Here is a 21,734-nt window from a genome sequence, read left to right on the forward strand (position 1 = left end):
TGACACTACCTGAACCTATGCAAGCAGAGTGTGCGTGTGTGTGTGTGTGTCTGTGTGTGTCTGTGTGTGTGTCTCTCTGCTGTTACACTCCATCAAACTCTAAAATGACGTCTCTGCAGACTAAGTAGGCCTCTTCACTCCGCGGCGCTGATCCAGCAGCACGGGCGGCCTCTGTCCTCCTGGTTACCATGGTTACCGTGGTTACCATTGTCCCAGGGCAGCGCCGCCATCAGGAGGATTACGTTACCTTAAAAGTTTTGTTATCATGCTCGAGTTAAAACTCTGTGATGCTGGGGTTACCATGGCAACCACAGCAGCAGCTGTTTCGGCCCAATCAGGTGGCTCAGAAGCGTAACAGTGAATTTTTAATGAGCAGAGAAGGTAAAAGTGAGTCCAGTGAGAATGTTTCACAGAGAAAACTAAAGTTTAGAATGTTTGTGTGTGAATGTTTAAATGTCGGGGAGGATTTAAAACTGTTACTGAGAAACTTTTATATTTCCATGTTCCATCGTCTTTGTTTGGTGTTTGAAGTTCATTTCTTTGTTTCCATCATGTAGTTTTCCATCACGGTGCTGTGAGCCCGTCGTCTCCGCACACACCTCACTGTGTGTGTGTGTGTGTGTGTGCGTGAGGACGTACGAGGTTTCCACCCGACGCTGCCTGTAGTTTTCTCTCCATGCGTGCCTGTCGATACGAGGAGTCAGCGCTCTCTGGCTTTGTACAAACTGCATTAAATTATTTGTTAATGAGCGAATAAAGTTTTGAGATTTTAATAAATAATGTAACTGTGACAGCCGGCTGCGTTTGTTCTGTTTGTAGATTATAACCACAGAAACACAAGAAACAACAGGAACAAGTTAATAAAAACTGTCATCATTAGGCGTTTGCTGTCATTTCTTTCTCTAGATCTTTATTATTTTAATGTTTTGTTGCACATGTCTGTTAGTGCCACATGGAGCTCTTTAACGTTGATAAAATACTGTTGTTACAATATTTACAGTGAGTTTCATTAACAAATCACAGTAACAAACTCGCTGAAGGACCTGTGATGTGAAATCTCCCCACCAGGTGGCGACAAAGGGAAACGCGCTTCTGGAATAATCCGCTCTGGCTTGCCGTAGCAAAGAAGCGTACGTTAGAATTTAAGTTTTTCTCGTTCAGACTCACTGTGGAGACAAACAGCAGAGATTTTCAGGTATTTTGACCTTCAGGTTTCACTTCAGGACGTCTTCAGTAATACTGTGAGTGAGTGGATCTGTTAAAAAGACATACGCGCTTCGCCTGGTTTGGTTTGGTAGGTACCTCTGCGGCTGCCGTAGAGAGGAGGCGACACAACAACAGCCAACATGGTGTTGGAGAAGAAAGTTTCCGGTGGGTTTATCTTAATTTTAACCAGATTACACATGAAAACGTGACTTTACTACAGCACACCGTCGCGTCTTTAAGAAAGATTAAGAGAAGATGGAGGTCTGGAGGGTTTAAAGATGAGTTAACGCATCCTTTGTTCGCTTTGTGTTAGCAGCGGCTCCGGAGCTAGCTCTAGAAACAACGTCGTTTCCATCAACCAGCGATTTAACGCGATACATGTCGTCTTTGTTATTGTTGTTACATATTTATAACTGTTACATGAATAAGATCAATTCGGCTTATAAAGTATTCGTTAAAGTGAAACTGTTCTAGGTCTGTCGAGGCTAGTAAACGGCTTTAGCTTCAGCTTGTAGCTAGCTCCTCTGACACCTGCAGGCTGAGAGCTGTCGCTTTGGGCCGGAACTGAAGACGACTGACGGCTAATATCTCTGTCTCTACTACACCGAATATACTGAAGTCATCTGTGGGTCACAACAAAGTCATTGTAGGGCCTCAGTGTAGAGGTTTCAGACAGTTATCACGGTGTGAAGTGATACATTTAAGGTTTTTATAATGTAGTTCAGTTTAAGTGTAGAGCAGCAGATGAATGTAAACTCTGTCTCTCTCCCTGTCTGTCTCTCTATCTTCCTGTGTGTGTGTGTGTGTGTGTGTGTGTCTGTCTGTCTGTCTGTCTGTCTGTCTGTGTCTGTGTGTCTGTGTGTGTCTGTGTCTGTCTGTCTGTCTGTCAGCTCGGGTGGAGGCCGGTCAGCGCAGAGTTCTGGATGAAGCGACCCGTCAGAGGAGACTGTCGAGGCAGCTGGAGGCTCTGGAGAAAGACAACTTCCAGGTGAGTCTCAGTGTTCCATTCTAAAAGCAGCTGTTTTACTGTGAGCCCTGATTTCTTCACAGTATAAACTGTAGTCAGAACTTTACAAAGGTTCTGTTGCAGCCGCAGTCAGTGACGTCAGCAGCTTACCTGTGACCAGGTGTTTGTCACAGACGGACATGTGTTGACTGGCCGGTCTCACATTGTCCTGCTGTCTACAGCCACAGATCTGTGTGTCATCACGCTGACAGGAAGCTGCTGTAAACATACTTAATGTTAATGTTGTTGTTGTTGTTGTTTCCAGGACGACCCTCTGTCCTCCCTCCCTCCCCCAGGTCCTACTGCCCGCCTGCCTGCCTTCAGTGAGACAGAAGAACCAGGTGAGACTTCTTCTACTGTCCTGATTTAAAGCAGCTGAGGCTCAGAGTGTAAATGTTTTCTTCTTCTTCTTCTTCTGCTGTGTCTATGTCCAGAGAAGAAGAAGAGGAAGACGAGGGGCGATCACTTCAAGCAGCGATTCAGGAAGAACTTCACAACGCTGCTGGAGGAGGAGGTGGGTCACACGTCTCTGCTGCGTTCTCATTGGCTGTCGTGAATGTGCCGTCAGCTGACTCTCCTTTTTCTGCCCTGTGATTGGTAGAACCTGTCGGAGAGGCCGGAGCCCAACTACCTGTCTGCGGCGGCCCCGCCCTCCTCTCTGCCCCCCCGACACTTCTGCTGCGTCTGCGGCTTCCCCTCCCACTACACCTGCACCACCTGCGGGGGGCGCTACTGCAGCAGCAAGTGTCTGATCACTCACAGAGAGACCAGGTACATCACAGCCGCCCTCAGAGACACCGAGGAGTCCACAGTCCACAGTCTGTCCTCCAGGACGAGGTCACATACTGATCCAGCTTGTTTACTCCAGTAAAGTAATAGATTACAGGCTCTGACATGTACTCAGAGTATCAGAGTAAAAAGTCTCCCTCTGAAGGACATTTGTGCTCAAAGCTAACTGAAGCTCACGTCATATTAATAGAATTCAAAGACTATTAAAGTTAAAGGTAGAATCAGTAGGATTTGTCCCAGCTGTTCCTGAACGCACCACAAAGACAGTTGATTGTTGAGTCTCATTCCCAGGACGTCAAATAGACACATGTTGGGTTGGTAAAGCGTCCCGAGCAGCAACAAAGAGAGAAAATCAGAAACTCTCTGCAGATACGAGACACTAACACGCCTTTTCTCCACATTCCAGTCTCCCTCTCTGTCTGTTTACGCCTTCTTACGGCTTTTACGTCTTTGTCTCGTCTCGCTGCGTCTGCCGTGCGTGATGTGCTCTGATTGGTCCACATCAGTCTGCTGATGCTGGGAAATAACAATAATCCAGAATTCACCTCAGATGCATCAAACTAAAGTAACGAGGCTGTTCTGAAGCTGTGAGGAGGAGAAAGTTCACATGTAGAGAGGAGAAGTCACACAGATACTCAGAGTACACAGACAGGAAACATGTACTGAAGGAGAGTAACTGAGTATTTGTGGTCTGCAGGTGAAGTTCTGAGGGACGTGTACTGAGTTCTTCTTCACTTCACAGACAAAAACTGAACTTTTGACTAAAAACTGATTCTGAATGAAACCGTCTGTGTCTCTGCAGGTGTTTGAAGTGGACGCTCTAACTGCCGCCTCGTCACCATGGAGATGATGATGATGCTCCCTGGTCACAGAGAGACAGCGGGGGGGCGGGGTCAGTAGTGATGTCACAGCGTTGGATGATCATCAGTGGACTCCAGAAACAGCCGTCACAGGAAGTGATGTGACTTTTTTACTCGTCTTTTATTTACTCATCAGTTTTCTCTGTTCTTCGCCGTCCCATGATGCATTGCGTGTCTCTCTGTGAGAGTCGGTGTGCTGCTGTTGTGTCCTCCCACAGATGTGAAAGGTTTGTCAGGAGACGCTTAGCTTAGCACAAAGACTGTAATCAAAGGGAAACAGCTAGCCTGGCTCTGTCAGATCTGAAGTGTGTCATCAGTTCAGACGGCTGACAGGAAGTTGAGCTCGTGACCTTCAGCTTTAAGATGGTGAACAGGTGAAACAGGAAGTAGTTCTCTGTCACCGTCGTCCTCGGAGACGTTCAGCTCCTCTCTGAGTTCATGGGACATGTTAACTGTTCGTGCCGTCAAACTCCAGCTGCTCCTCGTTCACCTTCTTGTGTCCACAGCAGCCTGAATACTGACAGCAGCTCTTCTTCTTCTTCTTCTTCAGCACAAAGAACACTTCCTGTTTTCTTCTTCTGCTGCTGATTGTCACAAACAACACAACGTCTCTTGAAGACAATAATCATGTTTGTTTTTATTGGACAGATGTGACGACATGTGACAAAAGCTCATTCAGACGTTAATGTGGCAGAATAAAGTGATTTATTGTTTAACTGAGACGACTGAGAGCGTCTTTAAATGAACGATTGACGAGAAGTGATGTAAACGATCGCCAGTCGCTCGCCGACACCACGGACTGTAGGTCACAGAGTAATCAGATTACAGCTGCAGGACCGCGTCAGTCTGACACCATCTGAAAAACAAAACATAACAAAAGACAAATGTGTCGGATTAAAAGAGAGCGAGCCTCCACACAGTTAATGATCAATGTGATCGATCAGTTCAGAGTTATTGATCCCTGCTGATAGAAGATACGGATCCAAAAGGTTCAAGTTCAGACCTGAATGATCTCATGTGATCAGTGACATCACCTGTGAGTGTGTGTGTGTGTGTGTGTGTGTGTGTGTGTGTGTGGGGGGGGGGGTTAAAGGTCCAACTGACTTTCTTTCTACTTCCTGGTATCCATGGCAACTGTGTCATTAAAAATATGTCAATAATTAATGTGGACTTTTGAGTCGTCTGTGTTCTTTCTGAAAACACACACACACACACACACACACACACACACACAGTGTATTTATGTAACACCAGAGAGAGAGTGTGTGTGTGTGTGTGTGTGTGTGTGTGTGTGTGTGTGTGTGTGTGTGTGTGTGTGTGTGGGGTAGAGCAGCAGCAGCAGACTTTGCTCCGGATGCAGGAAGTCCTCGTCAGGCAGCAGCTTCACTCCAGTCACTCGGGTCATCGGGACTAACTGGGACGACTGGGAGCTTTTATTGCAGCGGGACGGGCGATGTTTCCTGTGGAACACACAAGCGTGAAGAGACGCCACAGGTGAGTGGAGCTCGTGACCCGGCTGATCACAGAGGGTATTGATCCGTCATTGACCCGTCACTGTGCAGAAAGTAAAGAGCAGCTGCACTCGAGTACCGTGAGAAGCTGTAATCAGCAGTTCATGATGACGAGGAACCAAAACCAGCTGCGTCGCTGACAGAACCTGTGATCAGAACCTGTGATCAGAACCTGTGATCAGAACCTGTAATCAGAACATGATCAAAGGAAAGTCTCTGAATGATGCGTTCAGGTGTCACATCACTGTGGGACGTCTGAGTTCTCTGCTGACAGATCTAATCTCTTTGAAGCTCCGCCCACTGCAGACAAACATCATGAAGTCATCATCACCATCATCTACCTCAGTGACGGCAGCAGACGCTCAGCTCCCGTCCTCTCCGCCGTCTCCTCGTCCTCCTCCCAGTCTGCAGAGTCCAGAGCTGCAGGACGAGTTTCTGACGGGTGAGAAGACGACATGACAACAACGACACAACGTCAACACAACGACAACAAGACAACGGCACCACAATGGCACAACGATCCAGAATTAGAAAAGACATTTGCTAATTAAACACAATGAAATTTACAACAAGAATCAGAACAAAAGATAAAAATGTCCCTAAAACATTAGAAGAATTACAGAGTTTGAGACACACACACACGCAATGATGCAACATTACATTTAAAACACAAAATGACCACAAAGACGATGCTGAATGGACAGAAAACAGAAAAAGCACAAAATTACATTAAAATAATCACAACAATCACATTTTTTAGCTTGCTTGTTTTTCAGCTTTTCCAGTAAAATTCAAGTGATTTCAAGGTACCCGAACCAAAACTCTCCAGAACCTGGACCCACACCTCAGGACTGTGACGACAGAAACAACAGAACAAAACACGTTTACTCTCTGTGTGTTTGTTTGTTTGTTTGGCTCATGTTGACGTCAGGATACAAACATGACGACGGGTCCATGTGAAGACGTTTGTGATGATTTTTGGATCAGAACTTGTTGTTCTGTCTGAATCTCTGACGTTTGTCTCACTTTAGTCTTCTTATGTTTTCAGCGTGCCGGATCAAGTTTAGGTCTCGTAGTGACATCACTGAGTCCAGTGACTCCTCCCCCCTCTCCCCCTCCTCTCCTCTGTCCTCCCCCTGCACTCCCACCCTGACCTCGTCCCCCCGGAGCTCCTCGTCCTCCTCGTCCTCTCCGGGCTTCAGCAGCAGACAAGGTGAGCTGCTTACAGTCAGACTCGCTCTGATTGGTCGCCTCCTCTCTTCCAACATTTAATTAATAATAGATCCAGTGTAAAGTTCTGTTTGATGGGTCGGTGTCCTGGTTCTGCTCCTCTTCCGTGTCATGCTACTCTGAACTGAGTCTCCATGTTTGTTTGCGTCCAGCCCGTCTGTCGCTGTCCAGCCCAGAGCTGCTGTCAGAGCTGAAAGACTCGAAGACACGCCCCCTCAAACATGTCCCCGCCCACCACGGACTGACCACCGTCTTCTCAGGACGAGGAAGAGGAAGAGGAAGAGGAAGAGGAAGAGCGGTGAGCGCCATCTAACAGTTACACATTCAGACAGGAACTCGTCATTCAGGACGAGATTAAAAATGAATCTCCAGGATGAAAACCTGTCTCGTCCTCAGAGTCCTGACTGAGTGAAGTGTGAACAACTGACATCAAACACATGTTGATCTGATTCAGTGTGACGTCACTGCCTGATGACATCATCATCTCTAATGTCCGTCCAGAACAGACGTCCAGGAATCCCCTGAGAAATCAGACAACAGACCATTCAGAACTCCCTTTAGAATCCTCATGTTTTAAAGTTTCTACAGTATCACAGTGATCCAGTTCATCCATGAACACACTGCTAACAGGATGTGCTAACAGCTAATCCTGCTAACTTTGGATCAACACCGTTTGACTGAACCGGCCTGTATGGTGCTGTTAGCATGTTAGCATGTTAGCATCTGTCAGATTTGGACTTCCTCCTTCTTCACATGAAAATCAGATGTAGTTTTAATTCTGTAACCAGTTGATAACGATGAAACTGTCCTCTTCTCCCCCAGGTCTCTGGCCACGCCTCCTCCACACAACCAGCCAATCAGAAGACTCCACACTGATCAACAGCACCCGGACCAGAGTCAGAACCAAGACCGCTGAACCTCTCCTGTTCTGTCAGTGATTATTCTCTGCTGATTGTTTCAAACTGAGCCTGAAGAGAGGAACCCGATCCCGAGGTCGTAACGATGGAAATTAATCTTTAAGCTTCAGAGAAACTGGAAATAAAAAGTATCAACACGAGTTTGATATTCAAGAAGTTTATTTAGTGAGTTTTCTTTGAACATGTGAACAGTCACAGCTGCAGGACCACCTGTTGTTAGAGGTCCGTTATAATCCTTACATCACCACACGGGTCCACATCTGTCAGAGCAACTCAGAATAGCTCTAAACTTTTAAACGTTTAAAGGAATAATTCAGAGTTTGAGTTTCTACTATAGATCACTTCAGTTAAAGAAACATGTGAAAACTTTTTAATTTTGACTTTCATCAAAATAAATCTAGACTTTTCTTCACATTATGACTTTAATCACCAAATAATGACTCAGAGTTATCAAATAAAAAGTCAAAATTCTTCAGTTAGTGTCACTCAACTTTTTCCCTCTTGATTTCAACTTTTTTATCTTTTATTTCAACTTAAAACAGGAACATTTCTTTCATCAAGCTCAGTTTTAATTTGATTCCTTTTTTATTTCAGTGGCAGAAATGAGCTTGCACAGTTTTGTGTTGAATGTTGAACACGTCAGTTTCTGAACTAAAGATGATTTTAAGTGGAATAAATACACGACAGCTTCGATACAAATTAATTTTCAAATGTGTTGAAATGAAATCTAAAGTCATAACTGCAGAATTAACGAGCGGGTCACTGAAACACCTCGGTACCACAGATCTGACAGATCTTCACTCCTGCATCATGTGAGTGTCGAGGTGGAGATGGAGGTCACCGACTACAGGGGTCCCAGACGTAAGGTTTCTCTTGCAAGTTTGCTCGTGGGATTTAAGGCCACGAGTTCTCGCAAAGCTTTTCCCACATTGGTCACAGCCGTATGGTTTCTCCCCGGAGTGAACAATATGGTGTCTTTTTAAACCGGCGGGATTAGAAAAGGCTTTGTCACATCGCTCACAGGGGTAGGGTCTCTCTCCCGTGTGAATGTATTGATGTTGTTTTAGCTGATTTGACAGAAGGAAACTTTTCCCACACTGGTCACACTGATGCGGCTTCTCTCCGCGGTGCATTTTAAGGTGGATTGCCCATCTGCCTTGAGTGGCGAAGGTTTTCTCACAGTATTCACAGTTGTAGGGTTTCTCTCCTGTATGCAAACGTCGATGGATCTGAAGGTAACCTCGAGTTGTGAAAGCTTTTCCACACTGGTCACAGCTGTAAGGTCTCTCTCCAGTGTGAACACGTTTGTGGATGTTCAGGTCACCTGACGTTAAGAAGGCTTTGCTACACTGGTCACAGCCGTACGGTCTCTCTCCAGTGTGAGCGCGGCGATGGACTCTGAGGTCACCCGTTGTTCTGAAGTGTTGGCCACATTCTTCACAGCCGTACGGTTTCTCTCCTGTGTGAATGCGTTGATGGATTTTCAATGTAAACTTGGACAGGAAAGCTTTCCCGCACTCATCACAGCCATGCGGTTTCTCTCCTGTGTGAATGCTTTGGTGGGTTTTTAGGGAACTGGATGTAGCAAAAGTTTTCCCACATTGATCACACTCGTGTGGTTTCCCTCTGGTGTGACCTCTTGCGACTTCTGATTTCTTCGGTGATGTCGGTATTTTGTGTGACTGCTTCCGTCCCTTTGTTCCTCCCTGTTTCTATGGCAACAGAAAGAGAGAGAGGGTAAGACAAACTATTCAAAACATTAAATGATCTTTAAGTCAACATGAGAAAATCATCTACTGATCCTCCAGAAGTCCAACTGTTGCAGCTGACAGGAACATCAAAGTCCGGACAGAAGGCTGTTTTACGTCACTTGTCTCTTGATGTGAGGTTCTGTACATACAGCAGCATCCAACAGTTTGACACCACGTAGACGAGCTCTCTAACTGTCCTGTTAACCTGAACTGGACCAGAGAGTCTGAGAATGACAGCAGAGTTTGGACCCACCGTGATACCAGGTGCTGGAAGATGTTTTCAGACTCCACCCTTGCCCGGCAGAACCCACAATGAGCCCAAACACACCTCAGAGCTCTGACACAGCTACATGAAGAGTTTGGTTCTTATCTAAAACTACAGAATGCTCCTTTAAGAGGATCCTTTTCGTGGACTCCATCTTCACAGTTTACACCATCATCCTCCACATCCCCCCTCAGCTGGTCAGAACCCTCCTCCACCCTCAGCCTGACCTCTGCGGCTGCACCTCCACCTCCACAATTTCCCCCTAGGCCAAACGACTCACTTTGGCTGAATGCTGTCGAGACGACCCGGCCCAATACCTCCAACAAAAGACACAACGGGAGAACAAAAGAGGATGCTCACCTCCACCATCATGAAGGGGGAGGAGAGACCTCCAACACTTCACACCTGGATGAAAAGGCCCAACACAGACTGCCCCTCCTCAGAGAGCTGCAACAGGCCCGGCTCTGGTTCTACAGGAGTCAGGACGGAGCCCCTGAACCTGGACCCTGGAGATCTGGTTTTAATCTGTACTCATGTTGAAGACTACACAGCTGCTCTCTATTGTTGCTGAGAACATCAACAGGAAGTGAAAAGAACCTGATCAGAACCTGTTGACATTACTGATGCAATGCTTCAGTAATATTTTGTGCTGCAGCTGATGATCGAATCTTATTCGTCAAATAAAAAGTCAGCAAAAGGCTCAAAATGGCATCTCGGCCTGTTTTGTTGTCCCAACGCTTCAACACCAAACACTTCATATAGAGGAACATGTGAGAAGCAGAACCAGACCATGTTGGACTGAGACGATTGGTGATGATCGGAACAGCAGCTGAGTATCTGGACTCAGATCTCCGACAAAGATGATCGATGAAGTTTGGACCTGCAGGAAGTTTCTGTTCGCAGCAGAAAGAAGACGTGAAGACAAGATGGCCGACAGTCCACAACAGGTCCAAACACACTGTTGCCTTTGTTCTGAACTGACACAAACACGACCAACAGCAGCAACTTCACGACAGCTAAGAAAGTAGAAGTGACAACAAGCTTTCATTTCTTCAGTCTCTTCCAGATGGAACCAGCACCCACAGAGACATTTAGAAATCTGACCCTGGATAAGAACAACTCAGTGACCCGATGATACACAGAACCCTCAAGACTCATCATGACGTAATGACCACTGACCTGAATGCTGCTGCCGTCAGAGCACGCGCCTCCTGTTCTTCTAGGGTCCTGGTTCTGGTTCTCCATCGTCCTGTGGGTCTCCTCTGTGTCCTGGACTCAGTCTGGATTCTGTCTGGAGGTCTTCAGGCTCAAATATAAGAGTGTGACATGGAGGGGCGGTCCTGTTCCGCCCACTGCTCTGATTGGTTCATGGCTCTCAGGACCACCCACCTTTTCTTCCTCTGTGTTTTGTGTTCTGATCCTACGGAAGAGGTTTAGGGCCACATATGAATTTTTTTTTTAGTTCTGACTTTAAAGTCAGAATTCTGAGAAAAAAGTCAGAATTCTGAGAAAAAACAATAGGGCTGCGTACAGGCTCCCGGACACGGCGGAGAACGGTGAAAAAAGAAGTATTAAGACCAGAACAAGAGAAGTGAGTCTGGTCTCCATACTGCCCAAACAGAGAGCTCCAGAGAGAAGGAAAAAAGAATAGTTAAAAAGTAAAAGAACAGCAAACAACAAAGAACAACACGCAGCGCCATCTTGGTAGCATTAGTTCACCTTGTTGACATTAACTTTCAGCGTTTGATCCTTCACAGTGAAACGAATCATAAAATATGATTTTCTAACCCATATAATCATTTATTCATCTTTGACTGAACTGAAGTTTAATATTTCAGGAGTTTTTTATTTTCTCTTCAGCTGCAGTTCAGTCGGATCATATGGAAGAGGATTAGGGCCACATGTGAATTTTTTTTTTAGTTCTGACTTTGAAGTCAGAATTCTGAGATTAAAGTCAGAATTCTGACTTTTTTCTACAGTAGGGATCAGCTGTTGACCCTCAGTAGCACCACCATGCCACCGCATGAGCGGCCTGATGTCCCCTGCGAGCTGAGGAGGAGGAGGAGGAGGAGGAGGAGGGTGCAGTTCAGGAGCTGTTCGCCGTCGCAGGAGGAAACGCTACAGACTTGTCCTCCCGTCTGTCATCATGGGGAATGTAAGATCTCTCCCCAATAAGATGGACGAGCTAACGGTGCTGACCCGGCATCAGAGGGACTACCGCCAGTGCAGCATCATGGTGCTCACTGAGACGTGGCTAACGGAGCTGACCCCGGACACGGACGCTAACCTGACCGGGTTTCAACTGCGGCGGGCAGACAGGACGGCAGAGAGCGGTAAGAGGAAAGGAGGAGGGCTGGCTGTGTTTGTTAATGACAGTTGGTGTAACTCTGGGCACATCACTGTTAAAGAACAGGTCTGCAGTAAGGACATCGAACTTTTAGCTGTTAGCATGAAGCCGTACTACCTCCCGAGGGAGTTCACACAGGTGATTGTGTTCGCTGTGTACATCCCCCCCTCTGCTAACGCTGATGCAGCTTGTGTTGTTCTTCACTCAGTCACAAGCTCACTGCAGACACAGCACCACAGGCCCTCTTCCTCTTCCTCTTCCTCTTCCTCATCTCTGGAGACTTCAATCATGCCTCTCTGTCCTCCACTCTGCCCACATTCACACAGTATGTCACCTGCCACACCAGAGACAATAAAACACTGGACTTATTGTATGTCAGCAGCAAGGAGGCATACAACTCATCCCCCCTCCCTCCCCTGGGAAGATCTGACCACAACCTGGTGCATCTCCTGCCTGTGTACAAGCACCTCGCAAACAGGCAACCAGTGGAAATCCGCACAGTTAAAGCTGAGGAGTCTGAGGAGGCTCTGAGGGACTGCTTTGACTCCACTGTGTGGGAAGAACTGTGTGTTACTCATGGGGAGGACATCGACAGCTTAACAGACTGAATAATGGACTATATATAAACTTCTGTGTTGATAACACTGTACCCACCAGGACTGTACAGTGTTTTTCAAACAGCAAACCCTGGATCATTCCTGACATAAAGGCCCTTCTTAAGGAGAAAAAGAGGGCCTTTAGGTCCAGAAACAAGGAGGAGCCGAAGGCTGTGCAGAAGGAGCTGAGGAGGAAGATCAGAGAGGGGAAGAACAGCTACAGGAGGAAGATCAGAGAGGGGAAGAACAGCTACAGGAGGAAGATGGAGGACCAGCTGCAGCAGAGAAACATCAGTGGAGTCTGGAAAAGCCTTTAAACCATCTCAGGGCAGAGGACTCCAGACTCCCAGGCTGCGGGGGATCAGACGTGGGTGAACGACATGAACCTATTCTTCAATAGGTTTGATCAGACACCCACCCCTCCCCCGACCCAGCCATCTCTGCTGCCCCCCACCACCTCTTCCATCCACCTGATTACTGCCCTATTCTCACCTCTACCTCCCTCTCCACGGCTTTCATGTCACAGTCTCCCCTCACTGCCCCCCCTGACATCCACCCTCCCCCACATCTGACACTCAGCCCCCCTGCTCCACTCTGTCCCTCTCGTCTCTCCAGGTGAGAAATGAGTTGAGGAAGATGAAGGTGAAGAAGGCTACGGGTCCAGATGGGATCAACTCCAGGCTCCTCAAGTCCTGTGCAGACCAGCTGTGCAGGATTGTGGAATATATCTTCAACATGAGCCTGAAGCTGGGAAAAGTGCCACTGCTGTGGAAAACCTCCTGCATGGTACCTGTACCAAAATCATTCACCCAAAAGACTTTAACAGCTAAAGACCAGCTGCTCTCACTTCACACCTGATGAAGACTCTGGAGCGGCTGGTCCTCGTCCATCTCCGCCCTCTGATGGGTCCTTTTATGGACCCTCTCCAGTTTGCATATAAACCCGGCATCAGAGTGGATGACGCCATCATTGGATTGATTGGATCTTTAAGATGCATGTATACACCTTAGTCTGACTAAAATTGGACCGGATCGGATTTCTCATAGTCGAATTAAAACACCTAGATTATTGATTGATAGTTGCATTACTCCTGCATGTATACGTTCCATCAGATCAAATCAGATTTTGCATTTTGCGCAGGCGCAAGATTTCTTTCCCCAGGGCCGTGAGCCGGAAGTAGACGGATGGCGGCGTCTTTCCTCCGAAATCACCGCAAGAAAGAGCGCCATTGTGAATCTAGTTTGTGTAATTATCATGTACGCCATCTTTCTTGAATGCCGAGGCAGCTGGTGATCTAAAAGAGGTCAGACGGAGGTGTTTCTGTTACCACTAGTTGAAATGGGCACAGCGCCACCTTGCGTACCGGGGTATGACATGCTCGGGCCCAATAATCCGATTTTCTCATCGGCATGTATACTCGAATAATTGCAGTTGACTGGTTGAGTAGCATAGTCGAACTATGGCTGTAATCTGACTAAGCTGTGCATGTAAACTAGGGCTGTCAGGCGATGCATGACTAATCAATTGAATACACTAAGAAGAGAAGATTTGAAATCCACATTTTTATTGGTGAAGTGCGTTTAATAAATAAAATTTAAAAGAAAATAGTCAAGCACATCCCAGCAAACCAGTTAGGCCAGATGCATTATTCAAAAATGCAATACAAATACACTTAAACAGTGATGGTATAGTTACTTTGGAAAGTAGTTAATTAGGTTACAACATTACCATCAATTAAAAGTAATCAGTTATGTTACAGCGTTACCTATGAGTAAAAGTAACGCATTAGAGTACTCATGTGTTACCAAAAATTAAAAGCCGTTTGCAGCGCCTCTCATATGCTGCAACTTAACTGACACACACAGCCTGAGTGTGCATTTTGTCGTTATGTTGTTCTTGTCCTTTTCGCTGGCGAATTGAAAATAATGTGCGTACTTCCACAATGCAAAAGCTGTCCTCTCTGCCATCTTGCCGAGGGTTCGAAAACACTCACACAAACACACACACACACCTAACACACACTCACACACACACACACCTACACACAGGTTACGTAGGTCAGCAGCAGGGTACAGACGCATCACAGCGCTGCGCCTCCGCTGACACATCCGCAGGTGGCACAGTACTGTCGGACAAAAAGCAGGCTGCAGTTGGGATTTTCCTTTCCTTATCCGGAGAAATAATAACTTAAAATAACGGATTACTTTAAAAAAAGAATAACGAAGTTACTGATTGCTTGACGCACGAAACTAACGCTTTACGTTACACGAAAAAAGTAATTAGAGTACTCCGTTACCCACAACACTGCACTTAAATTAATACAATTTAGCGTTTAAATGATAAGTTGAACTGGAGCAGCTTCGGTGATAGGAGAATTCTTTTTTACAAAAGTTACAAATCACCGCGTTCTTGTTGATAGTCCCGTCTTCGTTCTTTTTATAAAGAAACTTGCCGTTCAAAGGCCCTAGCAACCATGTGCTCGCCTTGCTCCCCTGAGTCGCGTCCATGTCTTTTGTCACCCTGCTTGATTAGCGACGCAGGTTGGAAATTCCTCGGTGCTGGTGCTACCGTGATGTGCCACTGCCAAGTAGCCTACGGTTCATTTAATGGGCCAAATTTAAAATGCTTGCACATTGAATTGCCACTCAGAATCTCATAAATAATTGCGTTAATTTTTGTAACACGTTAATTTGCAGTGTAATTAATTAATCTAATTAGGGCGTTAAACTGACAGCCCTAGTGTAAACACACTAACTGTCTCACCTGGAGAAGCCTGGAAGCACTGTGAGGATCATGTTCTTTGATTTCTCCAGTGCTTTCAACTCTATACAGCCTGCACTCCTGGAGATCATGCTGGAGATCGCAGGGGTGAACCAACACCTCACATCCTGGATCCTGGATTACCTCACTAACCGGCCACAGTATGTGAGGACTCGGGACTACGTGTCGGACACAATAACCTGCAGTACAGGGGACCCACAGGGAACGGATGGGGAGGACAGAGCCTACAGAGAACTTATTCAGGACTTTGTGGACTGGTGCCAGCAGAACCATCTCCAGCTCAACGCCGGGAAGACCAAAGAGCTGGTGGTGGATTTCCGCAGGCACAAACAACCTGCACACAGGTGAACATCCTGGGAACAGACATTGAGATGGTGACATCTTACAAGTACCTGGGAGTTCACCTGAACAATAAACTGGACTGGATTGATCACACTGCAGCTACATGTAAGAAAGGTCAGAGCAGACTGTATCTGCTGAGGAAGCTCAGGTCCTTTGGACTGCAGGGACCTCCTGACCTCTTTCTATGACTCTGTGGTGGCATCAGACATTTTCTATGGAGTAGTCTGCTGGAGCAGCAGCATCTCTGCAGCAGACAGGAGGAGACTTGATAAACTTATCAAGAAGGCCAGCTCCATCCTGGGATCCTCTGGACTCAGTGCAGGTGGTGGGAGAGAGCAGGATGATGATGTCATCACTGCTGATGCAGGAGTCCAACCTGCAGGTCACTGTCACAGCACCGAGCAGCTCCTTCAGCAGCAGACTGATACACCCTCAGAGTGTGAAGGAGAGGTATCACAGCTCCTTCCTGCTGCTGTCAGACTGTACAACCAGCACTGCTCCATGTAGACCTCACCCTGCACTCTGCACTGTGCAATAAGTCTGTACAAACACCCATATTTATGATCTATACTTAAAATCTGTATATAACTATTTGTTGCTCATTTTTTGCACTATTCATGTAAATATGTACATTTGTCTATTCTATTCTATTTTCTTTCCTTTTTAATTTGTTTTTGTCTACTTTTTTTTTTTCTCTGTCTTGTAATATTCTGCTGTTGCAACAAACTCATTTCCCCGTCTGCGGGACATTAAAGGAATTCTGATTCTGATTCTGATTCTATAAATAATAAATAATTAAATGTCATTGATAAATTTCAGAGAAGATAAATTAATGTTCAATATATTTATTGATTTGTTCCAGAACAGAACTTCAGTTATAAATAATATTTCTGATTGATTTCGGTGTCAAAGTAAAACAACTGACAGATGTTCTGTGACACTGTTTAGTTACATCAGAACTCTGGATCAGAACCACACAGGTCAGAAGCCTGAAGTTACCTGACAGAACATGGACCGGGTCACAGAGTAAACCTGCTGGTTCCCAGCAACCAGTGGCACTACAAGAACGGAATAGAGGAGGATCACCAGAACCCGAACCACCGGAGCAAAGACCCGGATCACTGTTAGCATGTTAGCATCTGTCAGATTTGGACTTCCTCCTTCTTCATATGAAAATCAGATGTAGTTTTAATTCTGTGACCAGTTAATAACGATGAAACTGTCTTCTTCTCCCCCCAGGTCTCTGGCCACGCCTCCTCCACACAACCAGCCAATCAGAAGACTCCACACTGATCAACAGCACCTGGGGAGGGGCTGGAACAGACACTCCGGCACTCTTCAACAGACACTTTGGTGGCCGCCATTGCCCCACACTTTGGCCTTGATACCCCGTGAAAAAATATCATCGCACGGCCACCAGTCAGCGTAGCGGGCTTCCCTTTAATTACAGCCACCTGAGTGCACAGTAGTCACTCACAGTAACTTCAGTGAGTCCGCGGTTCGCGCAGGTGGAGTCTCATCATCACGATGATCTCACGTGAAAGCCTCTCAAACAGCAGCAGCGTCTCAAAACAGAAGAAGGAAACTTACAGCACAGCGAGCGAGCTCAGCCGGTTTGACATGATACGTAACTGACTTATGTGGTAGGATTTAGTCCGGTAAAGTTGGAAATATATTCACAGATTCGAACTTCCCGGATCAATAACTCATAAGTGAAACCTTGTTAAAACACAAACGACGGCTCTTTCCTACCGTAGTGAGGAAGACAACAAGCTACAACCGTATGTTAATCAAAACGAGTGTCTGGACATTAACTCTGGTCTGTATGGTCAGCCAGCTGTGAGACGAGGGAGCAGGGACCGTCTACAAAGTGCAAGCACCTGAAAAGAGAAACTACAAAAAATTCAATAACTTCACTATTATTCAGAGTGTAGTGTCACCAAAATCATTCCACACATCAGTGGTCTCCTGCTGGTTATTCTACAATTTTTTGTTTGGAAAAAATGTGCTTTGCCATAATTTTGGGGAATTTCTATTTGGGAGAAATATTCAATAACACTAATATTCAGTGAGGTGTCACAAAAACCTTCTCACCCTAACCCTACTTAACAAAAACTACTTTCTAATGTAACATTAACTTGATATTGGTATTTAAAAAATGTTTTAATACATAATCCATGTCTTATTATAAATTAGGATGTTATGGTATCAGTCTGAAAGGTAAATCAACACATTTTACTCAGTGGCCTTTGTGCCCTGTCATGTGGCCTTGGTGCCCCTGAAAAAAAAAGTGCAGGCCAAATGGACTTGCCCCTAAAATGACAAAATTCCCACCTACATGTCATATTTGGCTTTGATTTTGACTGAACATTTGCTCTCACTTTGCATAAAAATATCGGGATATATATTGTATATCGATATTCAGCCTGAATATATCGGGATATGACTATTAGTCCATATCACCCAGCCCTACCACACGGGTTCACATCTGTCAGAACAACTCAGAATATCTCTGAACTTCAGTTTCATTCAGGCTCGTTGATGACCAGAACAGAACCTTTAACAGAAACCAGAGTCACATTTAGTTCTTGCATCCAGTTCCAGGCGACTTTCTACAAATCAAACACAACTATCGTGTTCAAATGAAGAAAAAGGAAGAAAAGTAGAAGACGAACAATATGAAGGCCCTGCACCAATCACAACACTCCATCATTCAGCACATTTAAAGGAGTAATTCAGAGTGTGAGTTTCCACTGAAGCTTGCTTCAGTTAAAGAATACTTTTAAATTTTGACTTTCATCAAAATAAATCTGGACTTTTCTTCACATTATGAATTAAATCACCAAATAATGACTCAAAATTATCAAATAAAAAGTCAAAATTCTTCAGTTAGTGTCACTCACAACTTTTTTCCTCTTGATTTCAACTTTTTATCTTTTATTTCAACTTAAAACAGGAACATTTCTTTCATCAAGCTCAGTTTTAATTTGATTCCTTTTTTATTTCAGTGGCAGAAATGAGCTTGCACAGTTTTGTGTTGAATGTTGAACATGTCAGTTTCTGAACTAAAGATGATTTTAACTGGAATAAAAACAAAACAACTTCAATTGAAATTAATTTCCAAATGTGTTGAAATGAAATCTACAGTCATAACTGCAGAATTAACGAGCGGGTCACTGAAACACCTCGGTACCACACAAGTTCTGACGGATCTTCACTCCTGCATCATGTGAGTGTCGAGATGGAGATGGTGGTCACCGACTCGGACAGCAGAATCTCCACAGGGGTCCCAGACGTAAGGTTTCTCTTGCAAGTTTGCTCGTGGGATTTAAGGCCACGAGTTCTTGCAAAGCTTTTCCCACACTGGTCACAGCCATATGGTTTCTCCCCGGAGTGAACAATATGGTGTCTTTTTAAACCGGCGGGATTAGAAAAGGCTTTGTCACATCGCTCACAGGGGTAGGGTCTCTCTCCCGTGTGAATGTATTGATGTTGTTTTAGCTGACATGACAGAAGGAAACTTTTCCCACACTGGTCACACTGATGCGGCTTCTCTCCGCGGTGCATTTTAAGGTGGATTGCCCATCTGCCTTGAGCGGCGAAGGTTTTCTCACAGTATTCACAGTTGTAGGGTTTCTCTCCTGTATGCAAACGTCGATGGATCTGAAGGTAACCTCGAGTTGTGAAAGCTTTTCCACACTGGTCACAGCTGTAAGGTCTCTCTCCAGTGTGAACACGTTTGTGGATGTTCAGGTCACCGGATGTTAAGAAGGCTTTGCTACACTGGTCACAGCCGTACGGTCTCTCTCCAGTGTGAGCGCGGCGATGGACTCTGAGGTCACCCGTTGTTCTGAAGTGTTGGCCACATTCTTCACAGCCGTATGGTTTCTCTCCTGTGTGAATACGTTGATGGATTTTCAGTGTAGCCTTGGATAGGAAAGCTTTCCCGCACTCATCACAACCGTGTGGTTTCTCTCCTGTGTGAATGCTTTGGTGGGTCTTTAGGGAACTGGATGTAGCAAAAGTTTTCCCACATTGATCACACTCGTGTGGTTTCCCTCCGGTGTGACCTCTCGGGCGGACTTCTGATTTCTTTGGTGATGTCGGTATTTTGTGTGACTGCTTCCGTCCCTTTGTTTCTCCCTGTTTCTATGGCAACAGAAAGAGAGAGAGAGAGTGAGACGAAATATTCAAAACATTAAATGATCTTTAAGTCAACATGAGAAAATCTACTGATCCTCCAGAAGTCCAACTGTTGCAGCTGACAGGAACATCAAAGTCCGGACAGAAGGCTGTTTTACGTCACTTGTCTCATGATGTGAGGTTCTGTACATACAGCAGCGTCCAACAGTTTGACACCACGTAGACGAGCTCTCTAACTGTCCTGTTAACCTGAACTGGACCAGAGCATCTGAGAACGACAGCAGAGTTTGGACCCACAGTGATACCAGGTGCTGGAAGATGTTTTCGGACTCCACCCTGGCCCGGCAGAACCCACAATGAGCCCAAACACACCTCAGAGCTCTGACACAGCTACATGAAGAGTTTGGTTCTTATCTAAAACTACAGAATGCTCCTTTAAGAGGATCCTTTTTGTGGACTCCATCTTCACAGTTTACACCATCATCCTCCACATCCCCCCTCAGCAGGTCAGAACCCTCCTCCACCCTCAGTCTGACCTCTGCGGCTGCACCTCCACCTCCACAATTTCCCCCCAGGCCAAACGACTCACTTTGGCTGAATGCTGTCGAGACGACCCGGCCCAATACCTCCAACAAAAGACACATCTGGAGAACAAAAGAGGATGCTCACCTCCACCATCATGAAGGGGGAGGAGAGACCTCCAACACTTCACACCTGGATGAAAAGGCCCAACACAGACTGCCCCTCCTCAGAGAGCTGCAACAGGCCCGGCTCTGGTTCTACAGGAGTCAGGACGGAGCCCCTGAACCTGGACCCTGGAGATCTGGTTTTAATCTGTACTCATGTTGAAGACTACACAGCTGCTCTCTATTGTTGCTGAGAACATCAACAGGAAGTGAAAAGAACCTGATCAGAACCTGTTGACATTACTGATTCAATGCTTCAGTAATATTTTGTGCTGCAGCTGATGATCGAATCTTGTTCGTCAATAAAAAGCCAGCAAAAGGCTCAAAATGCAGTCTCGCGCGTTTTGTTGACGACCGCTTGAACACCAAACACTTCATATAGAGGAACATGTGAGGAACAGAACCAGACCATGTTGGACTGAGACGATTGGTGATGATCGGAACAGCAGCTGAGTATCTGGACTCAGATCTCTGACAAAGATGATCGATGAAGTTTGGACCTGCAGGAAGTTTCTGTCCGCAGCAGAAAGAAGACGTGGAGACAAGATGGCCGACAGTCCACAACAGGTCCAAACACACTGTTGCCTTTGTTCTGAACTGACACAAACACGACCAACAGCAACAACTTCACGACAACTAAGAAAGCAGAAGTGACAACGAGCTTTCATTTCTTCAGTCTCTTCCAGATGGAACCAGAACCCACAGAGACATTTAGAAATCTGACCCTGGATAAGAACAACTCAGTGACCCAATGATACACAGAACCCTCCAGACTCATCATGACGTCATGACCACTGACCTGAATGCTGCTGCCGTCAGAGCACGCGCCTCCTCTTCTTCCAGGGTTCTGGTTCTGGTTCTCCATCGTCCTGTGGGTCTCCTCTGTGTCCTGGACTCAGTCTGGATTCTGTCTGGTGGTCTTCAGGCTCACATATAAGAGTGTGACGTGGAGGGGCGGTCCTGTTCCGCCCACCGCTCTGATTGGTTCATGACTTTCAGGACCGCCCACCTTTACTTCTTCTGTGTTTTGTGTTCTGATCTGACTGAACTGCAGCTGAAGAGAAAAAAAACTCCTGAAATATTAAACTTCAGTTCAGTCAAAGTAAAATAAGTGATTTAAGTATTTAAATCATGTCTTATGATTCGTTTCATTGTAAAGGATCAAATGCTGAAATGTAATGTCAACAAGGTGAATTATGTTAATATAAATAAATAAATGTTCTTGATTAATTACAGAGAAGATAAATTAATGTTCAGTATATTATTTGATTTGTTCCAGAACAGAACTTCAGTTATAAATAATA

General features: G+C 45.7%; 5 protein-coding genes across 5 annotated transcripts in view; 4 read left to right on the forward strand and 1 right to left on the reverse strand.

Moving 5' to 3' along the window:
* plod3 (procollagen-lysine, 2-oxoglutarate 5-dioxygenase 3) overlaps positions 1 to 791 on the forward strand; it is a 10,988-nt gene extending 10,197 nt beyond the window's left edge. The window contains exon 19 of the mRNA XM_030431162.1: positions 1 to 791. This exon is cut by the window's left edge and continues 523 nt beyond it. The gene's annotated coding sequence lies outside the window, so the exon portion shown is untranslated.
* The window catches only part of LOC115590052 (zinc finger protein 239-like), a 285,383-nt gene that overhangs the window by 44,677 nt on the left and 218,972 nt on the right, over positions 1 to 21,734 (forward strand). The gene's annotated exons all lie outside the window — the stretch shown is intronic.
* znhit1 (zinc finger, HIT-type containing 1) lies at positions 1,118 to 5,029 on the forward strand. Its single transcript, XM_030431344.1, has 7 exons — positions 1,118 to 1,195; positions 1,299 to 1,371; positions 2,097 to 2,194; positions 2,478 to 2,553; positions 2,647 to 2,726; positions 2,814 to 2,983; positions 3,804 to 5,029. The coding sequence occupies exons 2-7, from the start codon at positions 1,347 to 1,349 to the stop codon at positions 3,823 to 3,825; spliced, it is 471 nt and encodes a 156-aa protein (XP_030287204.1). The 5' UTR covers positions 1,118 to 1,195; positions 1,299 to 1,346; the 3' UTR covers positions 3,826 to 5,029.
* On the forward strand, positions 5,193 to 7,680 carry LOC115590078 (putative protein TPRXL). The gene is made up of 5 exons (XM_030431341.1): positions 5,193 to 5,355; positions 5,664 to 5,814; positions 6,421 to 6,585; positions 6,755 to 6,900; positions 7,425 to 7,680. Exons 2-5 carry the CDS (start codon positions 5,688 to 5,690, stop codon positions 7,476 to 7,478), a joined length of 492 nt encoding a protein of 163 aa, XP_030287201.1. The 5' UTR covers positions 5,193 to 5,355; positions 5,664 to 5,687; the 3' UTR covers positions 7,479 to 7,680.
* Positions 8,021 to 10,824, reverse strand: LOC115590023 (zinc finger protein 239-like). The gene is made up of 2 exons (XM_030431264.1): positions 10,715 to 10,824; positions 8,021 to 9,231 (listed from the first exon to the last, which is right to left on the reverse strand). The coding sequence occupies exons 1-2, from the start codon at positions 10,778 to 10,780 to the stop codon at positions 8,317 to 8,319; spliced, it is 981 nt and encodes a 326-aa protein (XP_030287124.1). The 5' UTR covers positions 10,781 to 10,824; the 3' UTR covers positions 8,021 to 8,316.

The sequence above is a fragment of the Sparus aurata genome, chromosome 10, assembly GCF_900880675.1.
Source record: "Sparus aurata chromosome 10, fSpaAur1.1, whole genome shotgun sequence".
Classification (NCBI taxonomy): domain Eukaryota; kingdom Metazoa; phylum Chordata; class Actinopteri; order Spariformes; family Sparidae; genus Sparus; species Sparus aurata.

What these genes read in the sequence shown, in the direction of transcription:
- LOC115590078 (XM_030431341.1), top strand. Translation starts at nt 5,688, where the DNA reads ATGAAGTCATCATCACCATCATCTACCTCAGTGACGGCAGCAGACGCT. An exon ending in GCAGGACGAGTTTCTGACGG is followed by an intron (nt 5,815 to 6,420) that starts GTGAGAAGACGA and finishes TTATGTTTTCAG; the next exon opens with CGTGCCGGATCAAGTTTAGG. An exon ending in GGGCTTCAGCAGCAGACAAG is followed by an intron (nt 6,586 to 6,754) that starts GTGAGCTGCTTA and finishes GTTTGCGTCCAG; the next exon opens with CCCGTCTGTCGCTGTCCAGC.
- LOC115590023 (XM_030431264.1), bottom strand. Translation starts at nt 10,780, where the DNA reads ATGGAGAACCAGAACCAGGACCCTAGAAGAACAGGAGGCGCGTGCTCT. An exon ending in CTGACGGCAGCAGCATTCAG is followed by an intron (nt 9,232 to 10,714) that starts GTCAGTGGTCAT and finishes CTGTTGCCATAG; the next exon opens with AAACAGGGAGGAACAAAGGG.
- znhit1 (XM_030431344.1), top strand. Translation starts at nt 1,347, where the DNA reads ATGGTGTTGGAGAAGAAAGTTTCCG. An exon ending in TGGAGAAAGACAACTTCCAG is followed by an intron (nt 2,195 to 2,477) that starts GTGAGTCTCAGT and finishes TGTTGTTTCCAG; the next exon opens with GACGACCCTCTGTCCTCCCT. An exon ending in ATCACTCACAGAGAGACCAG is followed by an intron (nt 2,984 to 3,803) that starts GTACATCACAGC and finishes GTGTCTCTGCAG; the next exon opens with GTGTTTGAAGTGGACGCTCT.